A 24,608-nucleotide genomic window follows, 5' to 3' on the forward strand; every position below is an offset into this window, starting at 1 on the left:
GGTGGGTGCGTTTGCTCTCCAGCTGCAGGATCGGGGGTAGGTCGGGGGGGGGGGCTGCGGCTGGCGGGATCCTGGGGGGTGGGTGCGTTTGCTCTCCAGCTGCAGGATCGGGGGTAGGTCGGGGGGGGGCTGCGGCTGGCGGGAGCCTGGGGGGTGGGTGCGTTTGCTCTCCAGCTGCGGGATCGGGGTGGGGGATTTGGGGGCCGTGACCGGCAGGCTCCGGGGGCGGGCGGCCAGCGGCCCCTCCAGGCCCTGGGGGCCGCGGTCTCGGCCGTCCCGCGGCGGCGGGCAGTGCCGCGCGGCAGCGCCCCCTGGCGGGCAGGCCGGGCGCAGAGCAGGGCTCGGCTCTGCCGGCGCTGGCTGCGGCTCGCTCGGGGCTGGCGGAGCGGAGGCGGCCGGCGGCGCGGGGGGCATGGCGGGCGCGCTGGCGGAGGTGCTGGGCGAGGTGCTGGTGGCCCCGGACGGGGAGGAGGTGGCGGTAGCGGCGCTGGCCGCCCGCGGGGTCTCGCTGGTCGGGCTCTACTTCGGCTGCAGCCTGAGCGGCCCCTGCGCGCAGGTCGGCGCCAGCCTGGCCGCCTTCTACGGGCGCTTCAGGGGGGAGGCGGCCGGGGCCGGGGCGCAGCGGCTCGAGATCGTCTTCGTGTCGGCGGAGCAGGAGCAGCAGCAGTGGCAGGAGGCCGTGCGGGCCATGCCCTGGCTGGCGCTGCCCTTCGCCGACAAGCGCCGCAAGGTGAGAGCGCCCGGGCGAGCCGGGCCGGGCACCGGCCGGGCCGGGGGGGCTGAGGCGAGGGGGGGCCCGGGCACCGGCCGGGCCGGGGGGGGCTGAGGCGAGGGGGGGCCCGGGCACCGGCCGGGCCGGGGGGGAGCTGAGGCGAGGGGGGGCCCGGGCACCGGCCGGGCCGGGGGGGACTCTGGGGGGAGGGGGGCCCGGGCACCGGCCGGGCGGGAGGGGGGGGACGGACCCTGGGGCGAGGGGGGGCCCGGGCACCGGCCGGACGGGAGGGGGGGGGCGGACCCTGGGGCGAGGGGGGGCCCGGGCACCGGCCGGGCGGGAGGGGGGGGACGGACCCTGGGGCGAGGGGGGGCCCGGGCACCGGCCGGACGGGAGGGGGGGGGGCGGACCCTGGGGCGAGGGGGGGCCCGGGCACCGGCCGGACGGGAGGGGGGGGGCGGACCCTGGGGCGAGGGGGGGCCCGGGCACCGGCCGGACGGGAGGGGGGGGGGGCGGACCCTGGGGCGAGGGGGGGCCCGGGCACCGGCCGGACGGGAGGGGGGGGGCGGACCCTGGGGCGAGGGGGGGCCCGGGCACCGGCCAGGCGGGGGGGGGAAGGACCCTGGGGCGAGGGGGGGGGCCCGGGCAACGGCCGGGCCGAGGGGGACGGACGGACCCTGGGGCGGGGGGCCCGGGCATCGGCCGGGCGGGGGGGAGGCTGAGGCTAGGGGGGGACCGGGTGGGGGGCCGTGAGGGGACACCGAGCGCCGGCCGGGGGGGGCGTAGAGGCCCACGGACCCCGAGGAAGAAGGGGGGAGAGGGGCGGCGGCGGCCGCCAGGGGAAGGGGGCTGGGGCGAGGGGAGTCGGGGCCGGCGCCGCCTGTCGGGGAGCAGCCCCGGGGGAGCGAGCAGCCGGCTCCCAGGGGGGGCTGCGGCCCGAGCTCTGTCGGGAGCCGGGTCTCCGTGGGGCTCTTGTGCTGCCCTGAGGGGACTCCTGCGGCCCAGCCTCCTGCCCCCTGGCCCGGCAGCAGCCGCTCTTTGGGGTCCCCGTTTTGCGGAGCCGGCCGGCCCCCGCGGCTGGGGACCCCGCAGCAGAGCCCTGTCCAGGTGGGGCTGCAGCATCCTGCGAGCAGGTGCCCTGTCCTGGTCCCCCTCTCCGGGGTGCAGTCCGGGCAACCCCCTGCATGGGAGCTGAGAGCCGACCCTGGGCCCTGGCATGCCCCGGGGGTGCAGCTGGCTCTGGGGGAGAAAAGAAGTCTCTGCCCTTCCTGGTTCACTTCAGACGTGGATGGGCCGCTTGGGGGGAACTGCTGTGGGGCTGGGCACTTGTACCAAGAGCCCCCCTAGTTTTGGCTGCATCTGCTTTAGGGTCAGTTGCAAATGTGACACCACCATAATGGTCTATGGGAGTTGCCTGCTTTAAGCTTCACCTCTGCCTATGTGGGCTTTCAGGAAGGGAGGAAGGGATCCCTTCTTTGTTTCCCTTTGTACACAGATGTGGCAGGAGGAGGGTAGGGTGACGGCGTGATTTCAGTGCCACGGAGGTGACCCACGCACTGCCGCATCCCTCAAAAGCCTCTCTTGTTAGAGGAAAATGGAACTCGCATATAAAACCACAGTCAATGTTTTCACAAAAAGAAAAGGAGTACTTGTGGCACCTTAGAGACTAACAAATTTATTTGAGCATAAGCTTTCATGAGCTACAGCTCACTTCATCGAATGCATTCAGTGGATGCATTCAGTTTTGCATCCCTACCGTCTTAATGCTGGAAAATCACTGTGCTGTAAAATATAGCATACGATTTCAGTACGGTCAGTAGAACATCCCACAGCATTTAGTGGGCGAGAAACACATCTGAAGTGTAAAATAGCATTTACTAAACTGCCAGTTTGTAGGGTTTGAATTTGTGGCTGCAGACAAATTGTCCTAAACGTTTAGTCCGTAAAACTGGTTGACACGCTCATAGTCGTGACCCTAGAGTAATCATCTGAATGACAGGTTTCAGAGTAACAGCTGTGTTAGTCTGTATTCGCAAAAAGAAAAGGAGTACTTGTGGCACCTTAGAGACTAACCAATTTATTTGAGCATAAGCTTTCGTGAGCTACATCGGTGCATCCGATGAAGTGAGCTGTAGCTCACGAAAGCTTATGCTCAGATAAATTGGTTAGTCTCTAAGGTGCCACAAGTACTCCTTTTCTCATCTGAATGAGTTATTTGTAAGGTTAGACAATACTTAAAATTGCCCATCACTTTGGCACAGGGTTGCTCTTCAGACTCTGGGCTTGTCGATACACAGTCATACCAGTTTAAGATATGATTTCATACTAGCTAAACTGATGTCAGAGGCTATGTGGATACTCTTGGTTTAGTTTAAACCAGACTTATTTTGCCTTAGCTGAAGTGGATTAGAAACTGGTCTCAGCTAACCTGAGATAAGAATGTCCACACGAGATTGCACTGGTTTAACTAAATTGGTGCATGTTTGTGTGTAAAGAAGGCCTTGGATAAGTCATTGATATGTGGGAATTACTAATGTATGTGTATAATATTTCACAGTTTCAAAGTACTGGTGGTGGTTGGTTTGTGATGGCTTTTATGATCCTTCTAGAAGAAATAAGTCAAGGTTAGATGGTGTTCATAAAAGGAATGTTATGTTTTTTAATACCAAGGCCTGCTGCTGATTTTGCTGTGTTTAAATCAGATGTCAATTTATAAGCCATATCTAGGAGGAATGTGTAAATAGCGTTTTATCAAATTGCATAAATGTGAAAAAATAAAATCCACTGCCCTTCATTAGGGGAGTGGGACAGAATCTTTGCTTGCTCAGAATTGAGGCTGTTTGTTTTTCATATATAAGCAAAAAGTAAACTTTTTGTGGTGTGGGAAGGGGAAAGGGTGGGAATTATGATATGGGTGTTTGCAGTTAGAAAAGTCATATAAAAATGGTATTTTCTTGATAAACATCTTAGTTCCTGGGTGTGTTTGACAGTGAAGTGAGCAGATACAATTTAGTGTTAAAAATCCAGGCCCCAGACCTGGAATTTGAGGCACATGGGCAAACAGTGTTATCTATGTGGGGTAAATTGACTTCACTGGGGTTCTGTGCAGGTTTAAGGGATCTGATTGCAGGACGGGGCCCTTGGTTATTGTTAGCTTTACAAAGCCAATTCAGCTCCAGGGATGTGAGCGGGATTCTATCCTGAATTATGAATTATCAATGAAAACATCAGCTGGATTCAAATGATGATATTAATTACCACTGTTTATTTGAGTGCGGATGAAATACTTGATGCTGTACAAGATGCAGACAGTCCCTATCCCGAGCAGTTTAATCTAAAAGACAGACAAAGATCAGAAAATAAGACACTGACAAACCCAGAGGCTGGAGTTTGTGAGAGGCAGAATGGCCAAGACTGGATTTGAAGATTCCGGTTTGAGTATGCAGCACTGTCAGATAAGAAAATTTGCTCTTTACAAAGCTAAAAATATTATGCTCTGAAATTCATTGAGAGCGAATGAATAAGGAGCCCTGCAGTATCATTTTTAGGCATCTTTTTAGACTATAACTACACCTGAGTATCTGAAAGTGATGGTTATTTCTGTGCCCTGTGATGAGAGGCTCCTCTGCACCAGTGGTTGTGTACTCTTTACAGAAGAAAATAATAAGTTTGTGCACTTTGGAATGGGAGCGGGTTCCCAATTGAAGATTTCCATCTGGGCTTTGATTAAAATTCTTACCTATAAATTCCAGATTAGATTGGATGCCTTGCAGCTCAGACCAGATTTCAAATCTCTTAAAGGTGTTTGGCTCCAGGGTTGAAGTTCAGTGTTTGGATTCAGGAGCCCTCTGTCACCATGCACCTGGGACTAAACAGCCTTCTCCTGTCTCCGCTAAGGGTCTCTGAATTCCACGCTGTCTGGAGTCTTCTCTGTTCTTTAGGTGAAAGTTTCATTGTAAAGAGAAAGTCCAGTGGAATCTGGGTTGCAAGTCTGATGCTCTCTTCCCAAATATAATTTTATGCGTGTTGGGACCTAGAATTCTGGTTTGTGCTCATCTGCTGTCGAACTTGTCACTAAGGTCCTGATCCAGCAAATGGATAGACAACAGGCTTAACTTGATGACCTGAGTAGTCCCATTGAAGTCCCCAGTTCTTGTACGTCGAAGTCAGGGGAACTACCTGTGCTTAAAGCTAAGCCTGTGTGTGTGTGCGCGCGTGCAGGATCAGGGCCTTCTTTAACAAGATGGAGTGGGAGGGCAACTTCATCCTTTAGAGAAATTGAAGTTCCAATTCCCATTCCAATTTTTGAAAAGTTTTCTCTAGCATCAGCTTTTCCAGGCAGTTTGCAGCTCCTCTTCCTATTGGTGCATGAGAGGAAGATGGTTCCAATTAGTAGCTGGCATTTCCCTACAGAAAACAGAATTTTTAGCTGATGGGAATTACATCTGGCATATTTTCTTTAAAAAAAAAAAAAAAAAATTCCCCTTTAATATATTTAGGTTTTGGGGGAGCTGTAAAAGAGGGAGGTGGCATTGACTTGACCTCCCATCTCTTAGATTGTGAGAAAACATTAAATAAAAAGATTATGGATATGAAAATTTTACCCCAAGAATCCTGAGCTATTCTGGCTTGTCTTTGTGTGGCATGTAAAGTAATTGAAGCTTGTGCTGTATATTTTCAAAACTAAACAGATGTGATGTAGCGTTGGAGAAAGTTTAAGCTATGGCTAACGGAGAATGTACTTGTAAGTTATAAGGGCAATTATGACAGGATATAAAATTTCTAAACAGCAGATTTATAACCTCTAGTTCAGATGGTTAGAAGTTTCCTGGTCTAATTGGTGGGTTTTTAAATAGTAGGTTTAATGATGTGACTCATCCAGAAAAGTACAAACTTTCTGTTTTTCTCATAAGTATCATTTATTACAAGGGCCCGATTCTACACCAGTGGGAGCTGAGGGCACTTAGCATGTGTTCAGCACCTTGCAGGCCCTAATTTTGTTAGAAAATGTATAGTACCATAACATCTGGAAGCCCCAACTGAGATAAGGGCCCATTGTGCTAGAGGCTGTACGAACATGCAGAACAAGACAGCTGTATAGGCCTGGCAGACAAAGATAATTTTACAAATGTGGAATGGAGGCACAGAGAGATTGTGACTTGATGAAGGTCATACAAGTATGTGTGGCAGAACTGGGAATTGAACCTGGACCCTCTGAGTCACAGTCTGGTGCCTTAGACCTGAGTCTATCCTCTTCATGGGTAGTTGACTCAACTGCCAGGGTTGTAAGGTCTTTGGGGCAGAGACTATGTCTTGTTCTACAAAGCCTGTAACACAGCTTCAGCTGCTCACAAATAATAATAATAGAAAATCTAGGGTCCTGGTTTCGTGTTCATTAGAGAGATGCCCAGGGTGGACTCATTATACCAGTACTAGTATTGCTACAGAGATGGGTGCCATGTACATGTGCATAGTAATTAGCATTACATTTTGATCATTGCTCAGTGGGAGAAGAAAATAGTCGTGGTAAAAGAGGTTTTTTAAAACATTTCAAAAGATCAATGCCAAGTTCCATCTTACTCTTACATTTAAATGAGATCAGGATCAGACCTTGTTTGGTATGTGTACTGAACCTGATGTCTTCATCAGCACTATCCATGTTGACTATTAACCAACAGTGTTAGACCTATATATGTATGGAACTAGAATGTGCTTGCTGGAAGAATCTTGTGCCTTGTAGTGAGCTTGGCAGAGATACAGAAGATGCCAAATTTTCTTTTTAAAGTTGTTGTTGGAAGGAAAATGCTGAAGGGGTTTTGTGGGGTTTTGTTTTTTGGATTTTAAGTACAAAAGAAACACAAAAACATGAAGGGGTGGCAACCAGTGGTGAGTTTTTATTTTTCTGTTTTGTATTTTCTGTAAAGAGTCTAATGTATTTGTGTGTGCTATAAAATAATAATAACTAATGATTGTAAGGATAAAATAGCACTTGTGCAGTATGCCAGACAATATGACTGATCTCACATAGGACAGGTTGTTGCATAGAATGGACAGTTCTTAAGGAAAAGAAATGGGGCTAAATGTGTGTGTTTTGATCCATCCAAGTTGGGTGGTTGGTAATGACTGTGAAACACACCTATGGTTCTGGATGTTTACCGCTTATACATTTAAACAAATTATCTGTCTTGGGTACTTATCCAGCCCCTGTAACAGAGCACCCACACAATCTTTAATCCTCACAACATTTAACGTTGTTCTCGCAGCGCCCTGGTGGGGAAGTAGCATTATCCCATTTTACAGATAGGGAACGGAGGCAGAGAGAGAGTTGCCCAAGGTCACATGGAAAGTTTGAATTGGAGCAGGACTTGAATTTGCATTTCCCCAGTCCTAGGTTACATCAAACCAAGGAGGTCCTACAGCTGCCAGCTGTAACATTTATAATCCTTTGAAGTCAGTTATGTTCTTATGTGAAACTTCTGCATTAATTGTAACTGGAACAAGCCATTTTAACTGTGGCTACGTGAATGTTCCACCCCATGTTGCTAAGGTTATTCTAGAGCAGCTATCACCATAATTACTGAGGGTGCCTCTGGCAACATTCTAAACGGAACCCAGAAATTGCTTTGGGTTCTTTTTTCTCGACAGTAGCCATTGCTGCCTGTCCTTGGGATAACTGGAATAATACCAGGTTAATACCAGTCAGTCTTGTACAGATGTTACATAGCGGCACATGCATTGTCTAACCCTTTATCCCCCAAAGAAACAAAGCTGAACAATATGGCTGAAATATTTGACCATGAATGAATTTTCTCTCATCTTAAAAAAAGTTGAGTGCACAGAAGAGATTGCTCCTCCCATCATAAATTTCTGACACAGCATTAATAAATATTGAAAACCTCACTCCCCCCAGCACTCGAATTCCTACACCCCCAAAATCAAGACATAATCTCAACCCTGTGTTATTGGTAGCAGTGGCATGGTCTGTATCTAGGATACCAGGCACTCTTCTTCTATTACCACAATAAGTTGATAGTGCTAATCCTGCAGTTACCAAGGATATAATATTTGGTGCTACTTGCAGCAACAAACTGAATTTGGAGAACATCAATATATAGCAATCATTGTATTTCAAGCAGGAAATGTAAGGGTGCAATGGAAATCAGCAACCTCTGGACATCGGAAGACCTTTTGATTCTGAGCCATAGAATGTGATATTGTGGGTTTGCTCAAGAATAAAACCATTATGTGCTTTGTGTATTTGGGGTCTTTAACTTTGAATAGACATCCTTCAGTTAAGCTTTTGGATAGCTGTCGGCAGCTGTTGCTAATTGATTTGCCTTCTGATAATGATTGGAGCTACTGAGTGGAACGTAGGGGAGAGAGATTGGTCTGTGTCTTGGTTTTTATTTAGGGATTTTGGTTTAACATCACCCTGTTATCTGTTTGCATGAACAGCTGCTGAGTTTTGGAGAGTTGATTTACAAACAGCCTTAATTTCCCACTGTCATACAAGGCATTGAGAACCTCCAGTAATGTAAATGTTTCTCACACGGGTACATCTGTAAGTGTGCACTCATGACTGGACAACATCCTCCCAACTACTCCACCTTCATCATCCCGTCCTTCATAGAATCATAGACTTTAAGGTCAGAAGGGACCATTATGATCATCTCGTCTGACCTCCTGCACAACGCAGGCCACGGAATCTCACCCACCAACTCCTGTAACAAACCCCTAACTTATGTCTGAGCTATTGAAGTCCTCAGATCGTGGTTTAAAGACTTCAAGGTGCAGAGAATCCTCCAGCAAGTGACCTGTGCCCCACACTGCAGAGGAAGGTGAAAAACCCCCAGGGCCTCTGCCAATCTGCCCTGGGGGAAAATTCCTTCCCGACCTCAACTATGGCGATCAGCTAAACCCTGAGCATGTGGGCAAGACTCACCAGCCAGACACGCAGGAAAGAATTCTCTGTAGTAACTCAGATCCCACCCCATCTATCACCCCATCACAGGCCATTGGGCATATCTACCGCTAATAGTCGAAGATCAATTAATTGCCAAAATTAGGCTTTCCCATCATATCATCTCCTCCATAAACTTATCAAGCTTAGTCTTGAAGCCAGATATGTCTTTTGTCCCCACTGCTCCCCTTGGAAGGCTGTTCCAGAACTTCACTCCTCTGATGGTTAGAAACCTTCATCTAATTTCAAGTCTAAACTTCCTGGTGGTCAGTTTATATCCATTTGTTCTTGTGTCCACGTTGGTACTGAGCTTAAATAATTCTTCTCCCTCTGTGGTATTTATCCCTCTGATATATTTATAGATAGCAACCATATCTCCTCTCAGCCTTCTTTTGGTTAGGCTAAACAAGCCAAGCTCTTTGAGTCTTCTTTCATAAGACAGGTTTTCCATTCCTTGGATCATCTTAGTAGGCCTTCTCTGTACCTGTTCCAGTTTGAATTCATCCTTCTTAAACATGGGAGACCAGAACTGCAGACAATATTCCAGATGAGGTCTCACCAGTGCCTTGTATAATGGTACGAACACCTCCTTATCTTTACTGGAAATACCTTGCATGATGCATCCCAAGACTGCATTAGCTTTTTTCACGGTCATATCACATTGGCAGCTCATAGTCATCCTGTGATCAACCAATACTCCAAGGTCCTTCTCCTCCTCTGTTACTTCCAAGTGATGCATCCCCAATTTATAACAGAAATTCTTGTTGTTAATCCCTAAATGCATGACCTTGCACTTGACATTTCACTATTAAATTTCATCCTATTACTATTACTCCAGTTTACAAGGTCGTCCAGATCTTCCTGGATGATATCCCAGTCCTTCTCTGTATTGGCAATACCTCCCAGCTTTGTGTCATTTGCAGACTTTATTAGCACATTCCCACTTTTTGTGCCAAGGTCAGTAATAAAAAGATTAAATAAGATTGGTCCCAAAACCGATCCCTGAGGAACTCCACTAGTAACCTCCTTCCAGCCTGACAGTTCACCTTTCAGTGTGACCCGCTGTAGTCTCCCCTTTAAACAGTTTCTTATCCACCTTTCAATTTTCATATTGATCTCCATCTTTTCCAATTTAGCTAATAATTCTCCATGTGGAACCATATCAAATGCCTTACTGAAATCAAGGTAAATTAGATCCACTTAGTTCCGTTTGTCTAAAAAATCTGTTACCTTCTCAAAGAAGGAGATCAGGTTGGTTTGACACGATCTACCTTTTGTAAAGCCATGTTGTATTTTGTCCCAATTACCATTGACCTCAATGTCCTTAACTACTTTCTCCTTCAAAATTTTTTCCAAGACCTTGCATACTACAGATGTCAAACTAACAGGCCTGTAGTTACCCGGATAGCTTTTTTTTACCTTCCTTAAAAATAGGAACTATGTTAGCAATTCTCCTGTAAACTCAGGGGTTGTACCGTATGACTGATTGATTAAAAATTCTTGCTAATGGGCTTGCAATTTCATGTGCCAGTTTCTTTAATATTCTTGGATGAAGATTATCCGGGCCCCCAGATTTAGTCCCATTAAGCTGTTTGAGTTTGGCTTCTACCTCAGATGTGGTAATATCTACCTCCATATCCTCATTCCCATTTGTTGTCCTACCATTATCCCTAAGCTCCTCATTAGCCTCATTAAAGACCGAGGCAAAGTATTTGTTTAGATATTGGGCTATGCCTAGATTATCCTTAAACTCCACTCCATCCTCCATCATGTTAAGTGGTCCCACTTCTTCTTTCTTTGTTTTCTTCTTATTTATATGGCTATAGAACCTTTTACTATTGCTTTTAATTCCCTTTGCAAGGTCCAACTTTACATGGCTTTTGGCCTTTCTCACATTATCCCTACATGTTCTGACCTCAGTAAGGTAGCTTTCCTTGCTAATCCCTCCCATCTTCCACTCCTTGTAGGCTTTCTGCTTTTTCTTAATCACCTCTCTGACATGATTGCTCATCCATCTTGGTCTACAACTCCTGCCTATGATTTTTTTCCCCTTTCTTGGGATGCAGGCTTCTGATAGTTTCTGCAACTTTGACTTGAAGTAATTCTAGGCCTCCTCCACCTTTAGATCCACAAGTTTTTCAGTCCAATCCACTTCCCTAACTAATTTCCTTAATTTTTTAAAGTTAGCCTTTTTGAAATCAAAAACCCTAGTCACAGATCTATTTTTGTTTATCCTTCCATTTAGTTTGAACTGAATTAGCACGTGATCACTCAAACCAAGGTTGTCCCCTACAACCATTTCTTCTGTGAGGTCCTCACTGCTCACCAAAACCAAATCTAAAATGGCATCCCCTCTTGTTGGTTCAGCAACTGCTTGGTGAAGGAATCCATCAGCTATCACATCCAGGAAAAGCTGAGCCCTATTATTATTATTATTATTAGCCCTTGTCCTCCAGTCTATATCTGGGAAGTTAGTCTCCCATGATCACACAATTCATTAGTATTTACTACTTTAAAAACATTAAAGAGGTCTCTATCCATATCCAAATTGGATCCCAGCAGTCTATAGCACGCCCCAAGCACTATCCCAGGGGAGGCTCTCGTAGCTTTCTTCCCCAATGTGATTTTTGCCCAGACAGACTCTGTCCTATCCATTCCATCACTTCTTATTTCTTTACAGTCTACCTCATCATTGATAGACAATGCTACTCCACCACCTTTGTCTTTATTTCTGTCTTTACTAAACAGCACATACCCTTCAATACCTGTACTCCAGTCATGACTACTATTCCACCATGTTTTTGTTATTCCTACAATATCTGGTTTCACTTCCTGCACCAGTAGCTCTAGTTCCTCCATTTTGTTGCCGAGGCTCCTCACATTAGTGTACAAACATCTTCATTTTTGCTGTTTGGCTTCGCTCACATTCTTTACCTGATTGGGCACAGACATTCTACCTCCAATATTACCTATTAGATTGGTATGTACGCTGCCCTTCCGCCTTATGTCCATTCTCCTACCCACAGCTGTATCCTTTCTTATTTCATTTTCTTCCCTCTCAAAGAAAAAATCTGGCGAGGAGATTACCTGGACATCTCCCAACCATCTCCCACGAATTCCTAGTTTAAAGCTCTCTTGATCAGTTGTTCCAGCCTCCATCCTAGAAGTCTATTTCTCTCCTTACTCAGGTGAAGTCCATCCCAAGAGAACAGTCCTCTGTCCATGAATGCTTCCCAGTGGCCATACATCCCAAAGCCCTCCTTATAGCACCACTGCCTGAGCCATCTGTTGAGCATCATCATGTTGTCACACCTTTGTTGCCCTTCTGTAGGAACTGGCAGTATCCCACTGAAGATCACCTGAGCCTTGATTTCCTTAAGCATCTTCCCCAGGCTGGCATAGTCTCCCTTGATACGTTCCAGCAAGAATCTAGCCGTATCATTTGTTCCCCCATGAAGGATAATCAATGGATTCTTTCCCGCTCCTGTTAGGACCCTCCTCAGCCTCAGGTCCACATCCCGTATCTTAGCACCTGGCAGACAGCACACCCTTCTGTTCTCTGGATCAGCTCTTGTTACAGGCCTGTCTAGTCTTCTCAGTAATGAGTCCCCAATCATGTAGACCTGCCTTTTCCTGGCGATGGTGCGATTCTCCAGTCTATTCCCTGTTCCATCTGGCTGCAAGTCCTCTCGATTGCTAATGTCCCTTGCAATATCAAGAATCTCACCTCTTTAGGTGGAGCAGTGGAGTCCATTCTGAATTCTGGTATGGCAAGGGCCATGGTGTGTTAGCAGGCAGGAAGTGGCTGAGGGTCAGGGGTTCTCTCTGGAGAGGGAGCTAGGTAGGGGTCACGTGTTTCAGCACCTTTCAGGAAGTACCTGATGGTGACTGAGAGGTGTGGAGTCACAGCAGGATGTATCTTCCCACACCACCTAGAATCCTCTTAGAATGTTGGTCATGTACTCCATTGAGTAAATATATTCCCCCCCCCCATCCTTTAACGTGCAGCTTAGGTGCTGAAGGGTAGAAAGAAGTGGGTGTGTAGTGGGAAAAACAACTAATGAGAATGTAAATGAATGTGTTTTGGGTGGGAGGCTGTTCCTTATCTTTTCTTCTCCTTACTTGCTTTTCCTGCTACATCCCCCCCTTTCTTGCACTGTTGGATTGCAAGTTACACTTATTTTGCATGTCCACTGGTTGCTAAAGAAAGAGGTGTAAATTACATGCTTTGCTCACTTGTTTACTGATCACTTTATACCATATTTATGTGTCTTTACCCAGATTTTTCCATGGGGGTTGTGCCGGCCTAACCTGTGTTCAGTTAAGAAACAAGAACTTAAAACAGCAATTCTTAGTTCTAATGGAACGTCTTCAAGTGTTTAATGACAACTGATGTGGTGTCATCTGAATGTTGAGTTGTGGGTGCTGGGCGAGGAGGAATCTCTTCAGTGAAGTGCTTAATCTTTACACACACAGAAATGAAACATTATTAAAGATGCTCCCTTTTGGGCACACAGTGTCCTGAGCATTGGCTCTTGTTTGCCTGGGTTTTATTTTTCTCTTCTGTTAGTATGAAAATGGGGCCTCTCTTAATGTGCTCCGTGGCCAAGAGAATACAGTCTCTTTTCTGTTTTAAAGAAAAGAAATTTAAACTTTTGTGCACTAAGGCAAGGGAAAGGAACTCATTCTTGTTCTTTGCCACGGCTGAAGTGGTAAAATAAGGCTAACAGTAATCTGCCACTAACTCCGGAACACGCATGCTGCATTTTAGGGACACCACCCATGGCATATTAACAGAGGCTCACTGTTGAGGTCACAGAGTAACAGCCGTGTTAGTCTGTATTTGCAAAAAGAAAAGGAGGACTTGTGGCACCTTAGAGACTGACCAATTTATTTGAGCATAAGCTTTCGTGAGCTACAGCTCACTTCATCGGATGCACCGGATGCATGTGAGCTGTAGCTCACGAAAGCTTATGCTCAAATAAACTGGTCAGTCTCTAAGGTGCCATAAGTACTCCTTTTCTTGTTGAGGTCAGTAGATAAGAAATGTGACCTACTTTTCTTACACATTTGCAAATCTCGCTCCATAACATCTTTTACAACAAATATCTTTTCACTATTTACTTGGGTTTTTTCTTCCTTCTTCTCAAAGCAAATTTTTTAAAAAAAAATCTGTGCAAGAAGGCCATCCATCATATGACACACCCTACAATAACAAATGGCTGCAACGATTCAGGATTCATAAGGTGACTGGTGTGCAAAGCCTGGCAATAGTGAGCCACCCTCTCATAACAAGCCAGTGAGTGCCCAGTTTTGTGCGCGTGAGCAGTCATATGCAAGCTAGAAGTCACGTGTGGTAGAGACAGATTTCAGGGTCAAGACAAAGGGTGGAGTTTTATAAACAATAATTAAATCAAGGTTTATACAGTTATGAAAAATACAACTGTTTTCATTATAAACTATGATTTTCAGCGGCTTATAACTTTGCCATTTGAAATCACATCTGGCTGAGACCTGGGGAGCAAGCGGTCGGTCCAGATGTAGGATTTGTCTTTAACAAAAGATTTCGTAAATCACGTAAGCAGCTTTTGAGTTTCAAAGTAAAACACACACACACAGAGTCACTCTCAGCTGCTGTCTGACTTGGTATTTTTGGTGAGGGGCAGAGGGGCTGTGAAATTTTTGGATCATGGAGATGTATATTTTAAAATAGTGCTCCTTTCCTGGCATGAGGACATCCCAGTGAATGACATGGTGGTAGCAGCACCAGCAGGTTGTTGTTGTTGCTTTGTTCAGTGATTCTGAACAGAGAAATGGGTGATGTATGAAGGCAGCCAAGAGATGCCTATGTGCTGTTTTTCATTGTGACATTTTAATCCAGATGTGGAGATGACAAAACACATTTTTAAAAAAATGCAAAGTTGATGATTTTGTTTGGTTTTCTCAGTTTGCAGATCTCAAGATTTCAACTTTATTGAGATTGCATTGGTTTATCACAGTTTATTCCCATGCAATTATTCCTGCAATTAAATCCTATCAAGTGTCCACCGGTATGGATTTGGTTGCAGAATAAGGGCCTATGGATGAAATCGGGGTCCCACTGAAATCAATAGCAAAAATCCATACTGACTTTAATGGGGCCAGGATTTCACCCTATATCCAGCCATATGCTGCTTTAGTTCTTCCACCCAGAGGCAAAACTGTACCTTAAATGTCTTGCCTACATGCTGGCACTGCGTTGTTTTCCTCCAGTAGGCTATCACAGAGAATATAGGGCCCGATCTAAAAGCCCCCCATACTACGATGAAATAATAAGCATGCTCTCTGGTTCATAACTGGTAAAAAATAATGGAACTTTAACTACTGTTACACACAATCAAGTCCTGTAATGGAATCCTGTGGCTTCTGTGGCGTTTGGGATGAAAGCTGGCATACATTTTGTATTGCCTTAGGGTCGTGACTTTTAAACTATAGCCCTAAATTTTTGAGCAATTTTAATATGAAATACAGCAGATTTTCTCTTATTTTAAACATTTGAGGCAAATATCTAACAATACCATCTGTAGTACTAAGAGAGCTCCCACAAAGTGTTTCATTGTTAGCAGACACCAGTTATGAGAGAATCAAGGAATTTTTCTGCAGTTCGGTATTTTGATGCTTCCTCTTGAACAGGCTTTTAATGTTATAAAGCAGCCTATGGTAAGGTTAGCTAGCACTGTTTGGGTAGGGTTTCACTTCTTTTGCGTTTCATCTGGGTGAAATTCTGTACTTTGCATTCTTGTTTTTCAGCAAAGTCCTCAGCATGGAAACTGGGGTATGGTTTTAATCTGTGTAGTCAGAAGATACTGCATTTTTTTAGTGTGATCAGATCAGGACAGCTCCTTCCCCTTTCTTCCCCCCAGATCAAGACCGCTTCAGCATAACACTCATCTGTTACTCGTTGCTAAAGTTTTGATGTGAAATCTAAAGACATGGGCAAACTGAAATGCTTTCAGAGGGTAAATGTGATGTGGCCAGCTGAACTCTGAATTCAAAAGTGTGTTTGACCAATGCTTGTCAACGCATTTTGGATAGTTAGAACTTCTCTTGTGTGTGAGACTCATGTTCTCTTTCTCTCTTTGTCTCTTTGTCTGTCTCTCTCTCTCCTACAACACCATACTCTCACCCTCACACCCACATGTTGTTCTGGACCAAAGTTTCAAGGAAAATATTCCAAAGTGATTTTTAACTACTCTTCAAAATGCAACTTTGTCTCCTGTCAGCTGTGTGGATTTATGTTTGCTGCTTTGATTTGGCAGTTAACGGTTTGTCATTCTTTTAAAAGGCTTACACGCTATGGGAATTTGTGATTTTGATGCTTTACAAAGTAGAGATGTTGAATTAACTGCAGCTTTGAACTCTCCAAGGATAATTTCAGACCTCCTGCTTTCAGTGGGTAACTGACTGCTGAGCTTTTAGGTTGGATTAAATATTGAATAACTAAGACTTTATAGTTTGCCTTTTTTAACCAGTTCTATAACACATTACAGCACAATGGAATGGATCTTTGAAATTTTGATTGAAATGTTTGTTCTCTAGATCAGTGGGTGTCTTTGTCTTAATGCCATCTCAACACGAGAATAATTAGGTTGGAAAGTAGACAAAGTAGAGTGATTTCAAATATTGTAAAACTAGTTGAAATTATTATCCTTACTATTATTTTTGTATCTATAGTCTGTCTTGAGTTCTTTCTTTTGGAATAGATTGCATTAACCAGCATTAAAGTTTTACACTACTTTAATCAGAGCACCTCTGATCTGTACAAACTTCAGTAACATCTCATAGCTTTCTGAGAGGTAGGTATTATTACAGCCATTTCACTGAGGAGTAACCTGAGGCACAGAGAGCTAAGGAATGTGCCCAAGGTCACACAACAAGTCCATGCCATTGCAGATAATAGAACTCTACCTCAAAAATCCTATATTTTAAATAGACAAGACTGATACAGGGAAATTAAGTGACTCAAGATCACACAGAGACTCTGTTGGGGAATCTGGATTTAGTTCCCAGTTCTGGACTGGGACTTCCCAGTTCAGAGCCAAAATTACAACATTATCCTTTACTTCTGGTTTGTTTAGCTCCTGGGAAATGAGGTGCAGGTATTGGTATCAGCAGTCCTCCTTAGCTAGATGTTTTTTGTGCAGGGCATCCCTTGCCTGCTTTTGTGACTGGTGCTGTGGGGAACATTAGAAGTCCTGAAACCAGATCTGCAAAGAGCATGGGAAAACATGGCGAGGGACAACCTGATTCAGAATTAGAGAACAAGACCAGATAGTGGCATTTGGTGAGTGCTAAAATGGGGGGGAGCTTTACTCTTCTTAGTGCTCCAAGAATATCACGCTCTTTCCTATAATACAACTTCCTTTTGGTGCTACATCTTCCAGCTTCATCTCCAAACACTTTAGAGGCAGATAACACAGTTGCAGAGTTAAAACAGTAGCAGAGGAACTAAAGCAGTGTGGCAACGGAGAAGCTGAGAAATGAGCTGATGAGGTGGAGAAATAGACATAAACATACTAAATTCACTAATGGCAGAGAAGTGGGGTTAATGAATAATGCATATGGATGTACCCCCCACTACAGTGTGAATACCCTGCGTGTTTGCACAACTATAAACTAGTTGCACTTCCTGAGATCTGCCTGAGATTTCCTAAGGAAATGTAATGTCTTACTGTATAGTACAGAGGATTAAAAAGATGCAGAAGTGACTGCTGAATACTTTCATGTCTGTATTAAAACACTGTGAACAGTTGAAACCAATTGAAGATGTTGAGAGTTTGTGGTCTGATCTCAGAATTACTTGTTCTCATTCCGATTGCATCAGGACAAAAGGCTGAGATTTTGCAATGCTCTAGTCTGACCTCCTGCTGGGAATACAGTTTGCAGCCCTCGTCTCAAAACAAACACTCCGGAGCCCCTGAAGAAGTACAGCAGAATGCAAGAGGCTGCTGCCTCTCGGCCTGAGCTGTAGAAGAGTGCATTTTAAAAAGGACCATAGATTGTAAATTTAGGAGGAGAGGAGCTGATTAAGAAACCCAAAGCCCCAAATGATGTCGTGTAGATGATATGGGCCAAAATAACTGCAGCGACCACAAACTATGTTTCCAGCCCAATTACAGCAGTAGGAGGGGATGGAAGTGCATAAGTGGAATCTCAGAAAAGCAAATTGAGGACAGAACAGACCTTGAAGTGCTCACTCCAAAGCTGAATGAATGCCTGGAATGAGGGATTGGGCAAGGTTACCGGAGAGCTCGGAAAACATCTATGTGACCCTGGGAAGAGTGCATAGATGTGAATGTCAGATGGGGGGAATAGGGTGGGTGGGTGGGTAGGTTGAAAAGGAAGAGTTTGTTCCGTGTATGTTCTGATAACGGAGCAGAAGTTGAGCTACCCTGCATCCTGTGTCAGCTTGGCCTACAGAGAGAGAGAGAACACTCCACTGAGTTCTCTGGAAATGTTTTTTCTGCCTTTTAAACTGTGACTAACCCTGACCTTACAATATTTCAATCTGGAACCAGAGTGCAGAGGTCCCCATTTAAAAATCATTTGCCAACACCATTTTTTCCCCCTGTTCTACATACAGAGGAAAATGGTGGCATCATGAGATCTTAGTGTGTGGTAGCTGTTGGCAAATGGCAGCATTGTGGAGACCGCTGTGTGTCTGACTCGTTCCACAGATGATGAGCATGAGATGGGGTTGACAGCTGGAATGTAGGAGTCAAGGGATCTTCCCAGGGAGAGGATTAGAACTGGGTTGGGTTTGACAGGTGGAAAAGGGGCCCTCTGTGTCATACTTTCAATGCAAGAATGTAAGAGTTGGGTGAGATTTAGAAAGATAATTTTTCTTTTAATTGAGGGAAGAATAATGCAACTGGTCCAAACTGCAATTGCACAAGCAAGCTAGGGAGAGAGAGAGAAATTCTAGTTCTGTCTGGATCCAGAGAGACTCCATCGAAGCACAAAATTGAACTCAGTACATCATCAGTATAAACTCTGCTCGCACTGCACCCTAGACAAATGAGATTAATCTGACCCAGGAATCTAAAACCCATGTACAGTGCATGCAGATGGGGTTAGGGTCTCACCCCCAAAGTCCAATTCCAGCAGAGCTGTTGGAGCCTCTTGGAAGGAGCATGAAATCTGTTATAACACATGCTGATGATCTAGTGACAAATCCAGGCTGCTAGACCTTCTAAACATGAGCCTGTGAATTTCCTGATGGGGCCTCTCACTTTGCTCTGCCTCATGCTTATGGTTTCAGTGCCTAATATATTTCCATACATGGAAGCATTCCTACCCCAGCCTGGGCTAATACTGACATGCCGTTGTATCTGGAGGTTCATTTCTTGCAGCTGACACTATACTAAGGCAGATCTCTGAAGTTGCTTTTAGTTTAATATTAATGAAACGAACAAAAGTCTCACCCAGCTTACTAGCCAGAAAAATCTGTCATTTCCCTTACCTTGCAAGGGTGCTGGGAAGATTAACTAGTTCCTCTTTCTGCTGAGCTTTGCAGATGCTTATTATTTAAATTAGGAAGGGGCCCAAACCACTCGCGGTGCCCACATCTGACTTTTATATCTCCAGAATACGCAGAACCAGCCTCCTTTTTATTGGACCCCCTGTTGTGTGCAATAGATGTGCACCTCCCCATACACATGCCCTCCTCCTTTTGCCCCCTTCATCATGTCACAGTATAGATTCCACCATCTTTTTTTTCTTTCTTCTTCTGCCCATCAGCTTTCTCTTTCATCCTGTTTGTTTTCTGTATAGTCTTTCTCCTCCCTTCTCATCAATGATTTATGCTCTTCTCCCCTCGTCCTGCTCTTCGAGTTTTTTGTCTGCTCCCTGCTCTTGGGGGCTTGTCCTCTTGCTCGGTAGGGCTGGTACTCCTGGGCTCTTGTGGTGGAGTTGAATGCCAAAGCAGCACAGAAGAAAGAGAGGCTTGTGCTGGTGAGCTGTTGTATGAGCCCAGGCCTGTTTATAATACCTCCCTCGGAGGAGGTGGGTTGTGAGTTTTAATTAAATGTTTGTAAGTGCTTTGAGATCCACTGCATAAGGGCAAAGTCTTTAAATAAAACCTGCAGACCTGTGCCACCCGTGGTGATATATTTGAAACGAAAATGGCAAGATTCAGTCAGTTTGATCTCAACAGCTGGTGTTTCTCCCCCCCCACCCCACCCTTTGATGGTTCAAAAGAATTATTCTGACTCTACTCTTCCAAAAAAAGAGAGCGAGAGAGCGAAATGGTGCTTTTATTAGTGTTCGCTAGCAATCTGAGTTCCGACCCCTTCTGCTCCTAGTTAAAAGATTCCATGCTGTGCTAGAAATATACAGAGAGAGTGTTTCATTTGTGAGATGCAGAGTACTTTCCTTGGAGTTAAGCGTCCACTTGCCAGACTCTGTGTGACCTTGCTGACCTGTTAATTATCCTGCAGTCAGTGATGGCCGGTCCTCTGTATGTGTATGTGAGGAGTAAATTACTTAGTGGCTTTTGCACTGCTTTTCCCCAGCACTTTCTGCCGGTTGGGCAGCAGTGCTGTGTGCTAACTGCTGCAGGGCTGCTTCTTGGTCAGGCAGGCATCTTTGAGGGCTAATACTGTGGCTTGTTCCTCTTTTCACTTGGCTGTTCCTTTTTTAACCCAGTGCTGGCCACAGCGGAGCCAAAAGATGCAGCAAAGCAGTATTTGAAATGAAAAGGGAATGGGGTGGTGGTGGGTAAAATGCACTTCTCGTCTGAAATAAATGAGCTAGTTTAATAATATGAGGAGAAGGAGAATTCTAGTTAAAGCTTCACCATTTGAGACAAACCAAACTGGCTTTGATTTTGACCTCCTAACTGATTTATTTCTGCTCCAACCCAGGCTGGGTCCTGAGGCTATAGGTAGGGGGGTCAGCAAGACACTGTGGCTGTCTACATGAGTTAGCCAGTTTATTTATCACAAATAATCATTCTCTGACTTTCCATAGTTCTTTCGAGCAGCACTTCACGCAGCACAGTACCTTTATGAGTGAGGTAGGCCCTGTATCCATTGTGTAAATGGGCAGTCTCTCTGTGTTTCGGTTTGACTGACAAAACCTTGATGGAAATAGAACCCAGGAGTCCTGACTTACAGTCCTGTGCCCGAACCACAGTCCTTCCGCAGGAACAATACTGTGGCCAGTTCTTCATACCTGTGCGCTTACACATGGTCCTGAGGAATCTTGGCATTGGACACGTTGCCAAGGCATTTGAGACACTATTGATTTCACATGGCTTTTTTGGACTCTGCTTAGACATTCTGAGAGCAAATTGCAGGGCACCAGACCCTGAGCACAACCTAGGGGTGCTGCCTGGATGTTTGGCTTGCAAAAAAGCACTTCTCATACCGAGTAACACCTAAGATTATTTCAACAGGGCCATGGTTTAACCTGTTTCTTTTCCAAGTAGTCAATGACAGGTCTGTACAAAACTGCTTTCCTGGCTGCTACCTTACATGCCTCTCTTTCTTAATGGAATAACGTTTTAGGAATTTACTCAGCGGCATGTAAGTCTACTTTTAAGACCCCCTTCTCAACCCTTAATGTGAGCTACTATAATTTACGGTACCATAGGCCAGGAGTGTGATCTAGTGGTTAAAGCAGGGGGCTGTGACTCTGCCACTGTCTCATTGTACAACCTTGGGAAAGTCATTTCACCTCTCTGTGCTTCAGTTCCTTCATCTGTAAAATAGGGATAATCTTGTGGGTATCTCAGGTGGTTTTGAGGCCTTATAAAAGAAAGTGCTTTGTGATCGTCTGCTGAAAGGTGTGATGTGTTGTTGTCTACTTCCTGAGAAAGCTGTGTTGGAAAAGAGGGAAGCTAAGTAATTCTTCCAGCTCTCCCAAGGAGCTTGAGGTGACATGGTTGACTGTCATGCTTAGAAGATGCCTTTAGCAAGACGAGGTGCAGCAGAAACGGGAACCAAATCCCTTACCCTGCCCTGCATCCATTAATCTTGTAGCACCCATTGGAAATTTAGTGTAGAAAGGGATTCAACTGTATAATAAGTAACAAATTCCCTAGTCCCGTTTGGCAGTAAGTTTTAGTGCCTTAAGCTTGGTTGGCTGATCTCAAAGCACAGGATTTAGAGGGAACATTTGCTGACTGGTTTTCTTAATGCATGTTTTTGAGAAACGAAGCTTTATTTCTGCAATGGCTCATTGCCTGTGGATGCCTCCTGCTGTGATTATACGGCAAGAGAGACATTTAGTCTTTTGAATACACTGGAGCCTAATAAATATATATAGTTTTTAAAAAAAAGAATATGGCAGTTTCAGAGAGCAGCACATATGGTCGGAAATTGAGGGCAGAGAGGACTTAAGTGCTAGCGTATGGCATAACTTTGATTTTTAAAAATAGGAAAAGCTGTGGGCTGCTGTATTAGCATTTTTTTTCTCCCATCCACTAAACACTTCCCTCCAAAGACTTACAGGCCATCTCAAGCCTTGTCTAACATCTCTGTCCCTTTAGCCAGCCCATGATGCAGACTTGTAGGCTCTGGAAGGACCTTCACCTGTGTGTGTGGGGGTGTGTGTGTGTGTGCGCACGTGAATGAGGTGACCTTTGTGGGACAGCTTTATTTTCTGGCTTACACAGTTCAGCATTGTCGCATTCTGCAGATTGCACTGATCTTTTCTGATGTTAAACCCTGTTGGAAGTGTTTAAAGAAACAAAATATAAATCCAGAATTTTACCCTAAAAGCACTTTTCTCCCTTTTCCTAATTGGTTAAGGGGTGATTTGATCATAGTCTGTGACAGAAATTTGATAACAGAGCTCTTCAGTCTAGCAGACAAAGGTATAACAAGATCCAATGCCTGGAAGCTGAAGCTGGACAAAATCAGATGCAAATTTTAAACAGTGAGGGTAATTAACCATTGAAACAGCTTACCGGGGTTGTGGTGAATTTGCCATCACTGGAAATTTTTGCATCAAGATCAGATTTTTTTCTGAAAGATCTGTTCTAGTTCAAACAGGAAATAATTCAGGGAAGTTCTATGGCCTGAAGTACACAGGAGGTCAGACTAGGTAATTACAGCCGTTCCCTCTGGCCTTAAACTCTATAAATCTGCAATATAGTAGGTGCCCAGGAATCCTGTGGGTACGTGCAGCTCTCCGCTTTCATTTCAGATTTAAAAGTGAGAGCCTCGCCCTCCTGATTGTGGAGAAAATCTTAAAAACACTAACTACAGTTTCAAAACACAAACGGCTAATGAAAAGAAATCAGTGTATTATTTTTAAAATTGCTTGATTTTTAAAAGCAAATCTCATGGTTTTTCAATGCTTGGGGTTGGTGATATTGCAGCTGCTTCTTCCAGCAGCTAGTTTTCCTCTCTCTGTGTGTTTTCAGGGCTAGCTCTGTTCTACACAAACAGGACATTACTATACTAGCGCCTGGATATGACAGTGCTTGGTGCCTTACAAATACTGGATGTAGCATCAAAGTCAATGTGTAGAAGGTGAAGGGCTTGAGGTATAGGGTTGACCTCAGCTAGTTCCACTGCAATAAAAACTATAATTTCTTATCTTCATTAGGGTTTCCCATCAGGACAGTTATCGTGATGTGAAAAAAAATAACCTTTCTATGAAGTGATGACAAAGCCAATGCGAGTTTGACTCTAAAGTCTATGAAAGTCAGATCAGACCTTACGAGAGTAACTGGAATAGTGGGAAAAGATCCTGTCCATATATGTGGCTGTCACCAACTCTTCCATCCTTAAATTCAAGTGGGTTCAATTGTGCTGGCCTGTCTAGTGCATAGCTGAGCTCTTTTTGACCTGCTGCTCAAATAGCTCTGGAGTGATAAAGTTAAACTACTTAAATTGTTTTCTCTAGGATGTGGTGATTGGTTGGACTCTTTCTGCCTTCAGCCTTGTGCTTTCCTGGCATACCCTAGGTGCATTGTCTATTAGATGGCATTGCTACACCTTAGTGGGGCTTTAATTTTTGTCCTGATTAGATTTGATCTTGGTTAGCTTTTATTTTGCTGCTGTTATCCCGACCAGATTCCAGCCTGGGTAACTGCATTTTCTTATCTAAACTCTGCCTGCATTTTCATTCATGTAGAGAATTTGTCACATACTGTTCTAAACACTTACTATTATTTGTATGACAGTAGCAGATAGGTTACATCTACACAGCGAGTGGCAGTCTGCAGCAGTGAATCTCCAAGCTGCAAACATCTACATAGTTATTTTTAGCATGGTAGAGCACACTTATAAAGACCTCATTCAGTATAAGTGACCTTCGGTGCTAGGTGCAATACAGAGTAAAAGATAGTCCCTGCCCCAAATCTCTTACAGCCAAATTAAGACAAAATTCAACAACCAAGCAGAAGGCAATGGGGCTGGGTAGTTTCAAGCTGGTTAGTTTATGTGTTGTAAACTATCAGATAAATATTGCAGTCCCAGCTGGCTGCCTTCTAGCTGTTACCAGCTGGCAGCTTCTTGTCAGTATCCTGGGTAGCAGTGGGTCTGGTCTGGAGGACGAATTGGAAGGACGAGGACAGGGTAGCAGCTCTGTGCACTAGTTTGGATAAGATGTTCCCCACACAGGGGGAAGAAAGCCCCGGAGGTGTTGTGGGAAGAGTGGACACTTGGGTGACGAATCTGGCATGGTTGATTAGTGGAGGGGGCAGGGGCTATTGATAGACATGAGTGGATAAGTAGTGAGGGGCTAAATTGTATTTCCGGGAAGTTGCTGTCCTCCAGGTGCTTTGCCTTGAAATCACAGTGAATGCTGGCATTTTATTCCATTTTAAAAATAAAATGCCCTATTAACCCCGCATATTTTATGTTTTTCTTTGGCTCTGGTTGACAGTCTGCCTGTCTTGGGCCTCCATCCAGAGTTCTCCTTTTGATGTTTATCTCCAGGAGA

At 45.1% G+C, this 24,608-nt stretch overlaps 1 protein-coding gene across 1 annotated transcript in view; it reads left to right on the plus strand.

The window, feature by feature from the left end:
* The first annotated feature begins 355 nt into the window (after positions 1-355).
* Positions 356-24,608, plus strand: part of NXN (nucleoredoxin) — a 101,126-nt gene continuing 76,873 nt past the window's right edge. Inside the window, exon 1 of the mRNA XM_037880707.2 lies at positions 356-730. Within this exon, the coding sequence (XP_037736635.1) occupies positions 413-730 (318 nt within the window). The 5' untranslated portion in view covers positions 356-412. The remainder of the gene's footprint in view (positions 731-24,608) is intronic.

The sequence above is a fragment of the Chelonia mydas genome, chromosome 17 (genome assembly GCF_015237465.2).
Source record: "Chelonia mydas isolate rCheMyd1 chromosome 17, rCheMyd1.pri.v2, whole genome shotgun sequence".
Taxonomy (NCBI): Eukaryota; Metazoa; Chordata; order Testudines; family Cheloniidae; genus Chelonia; species Chelonia mydas.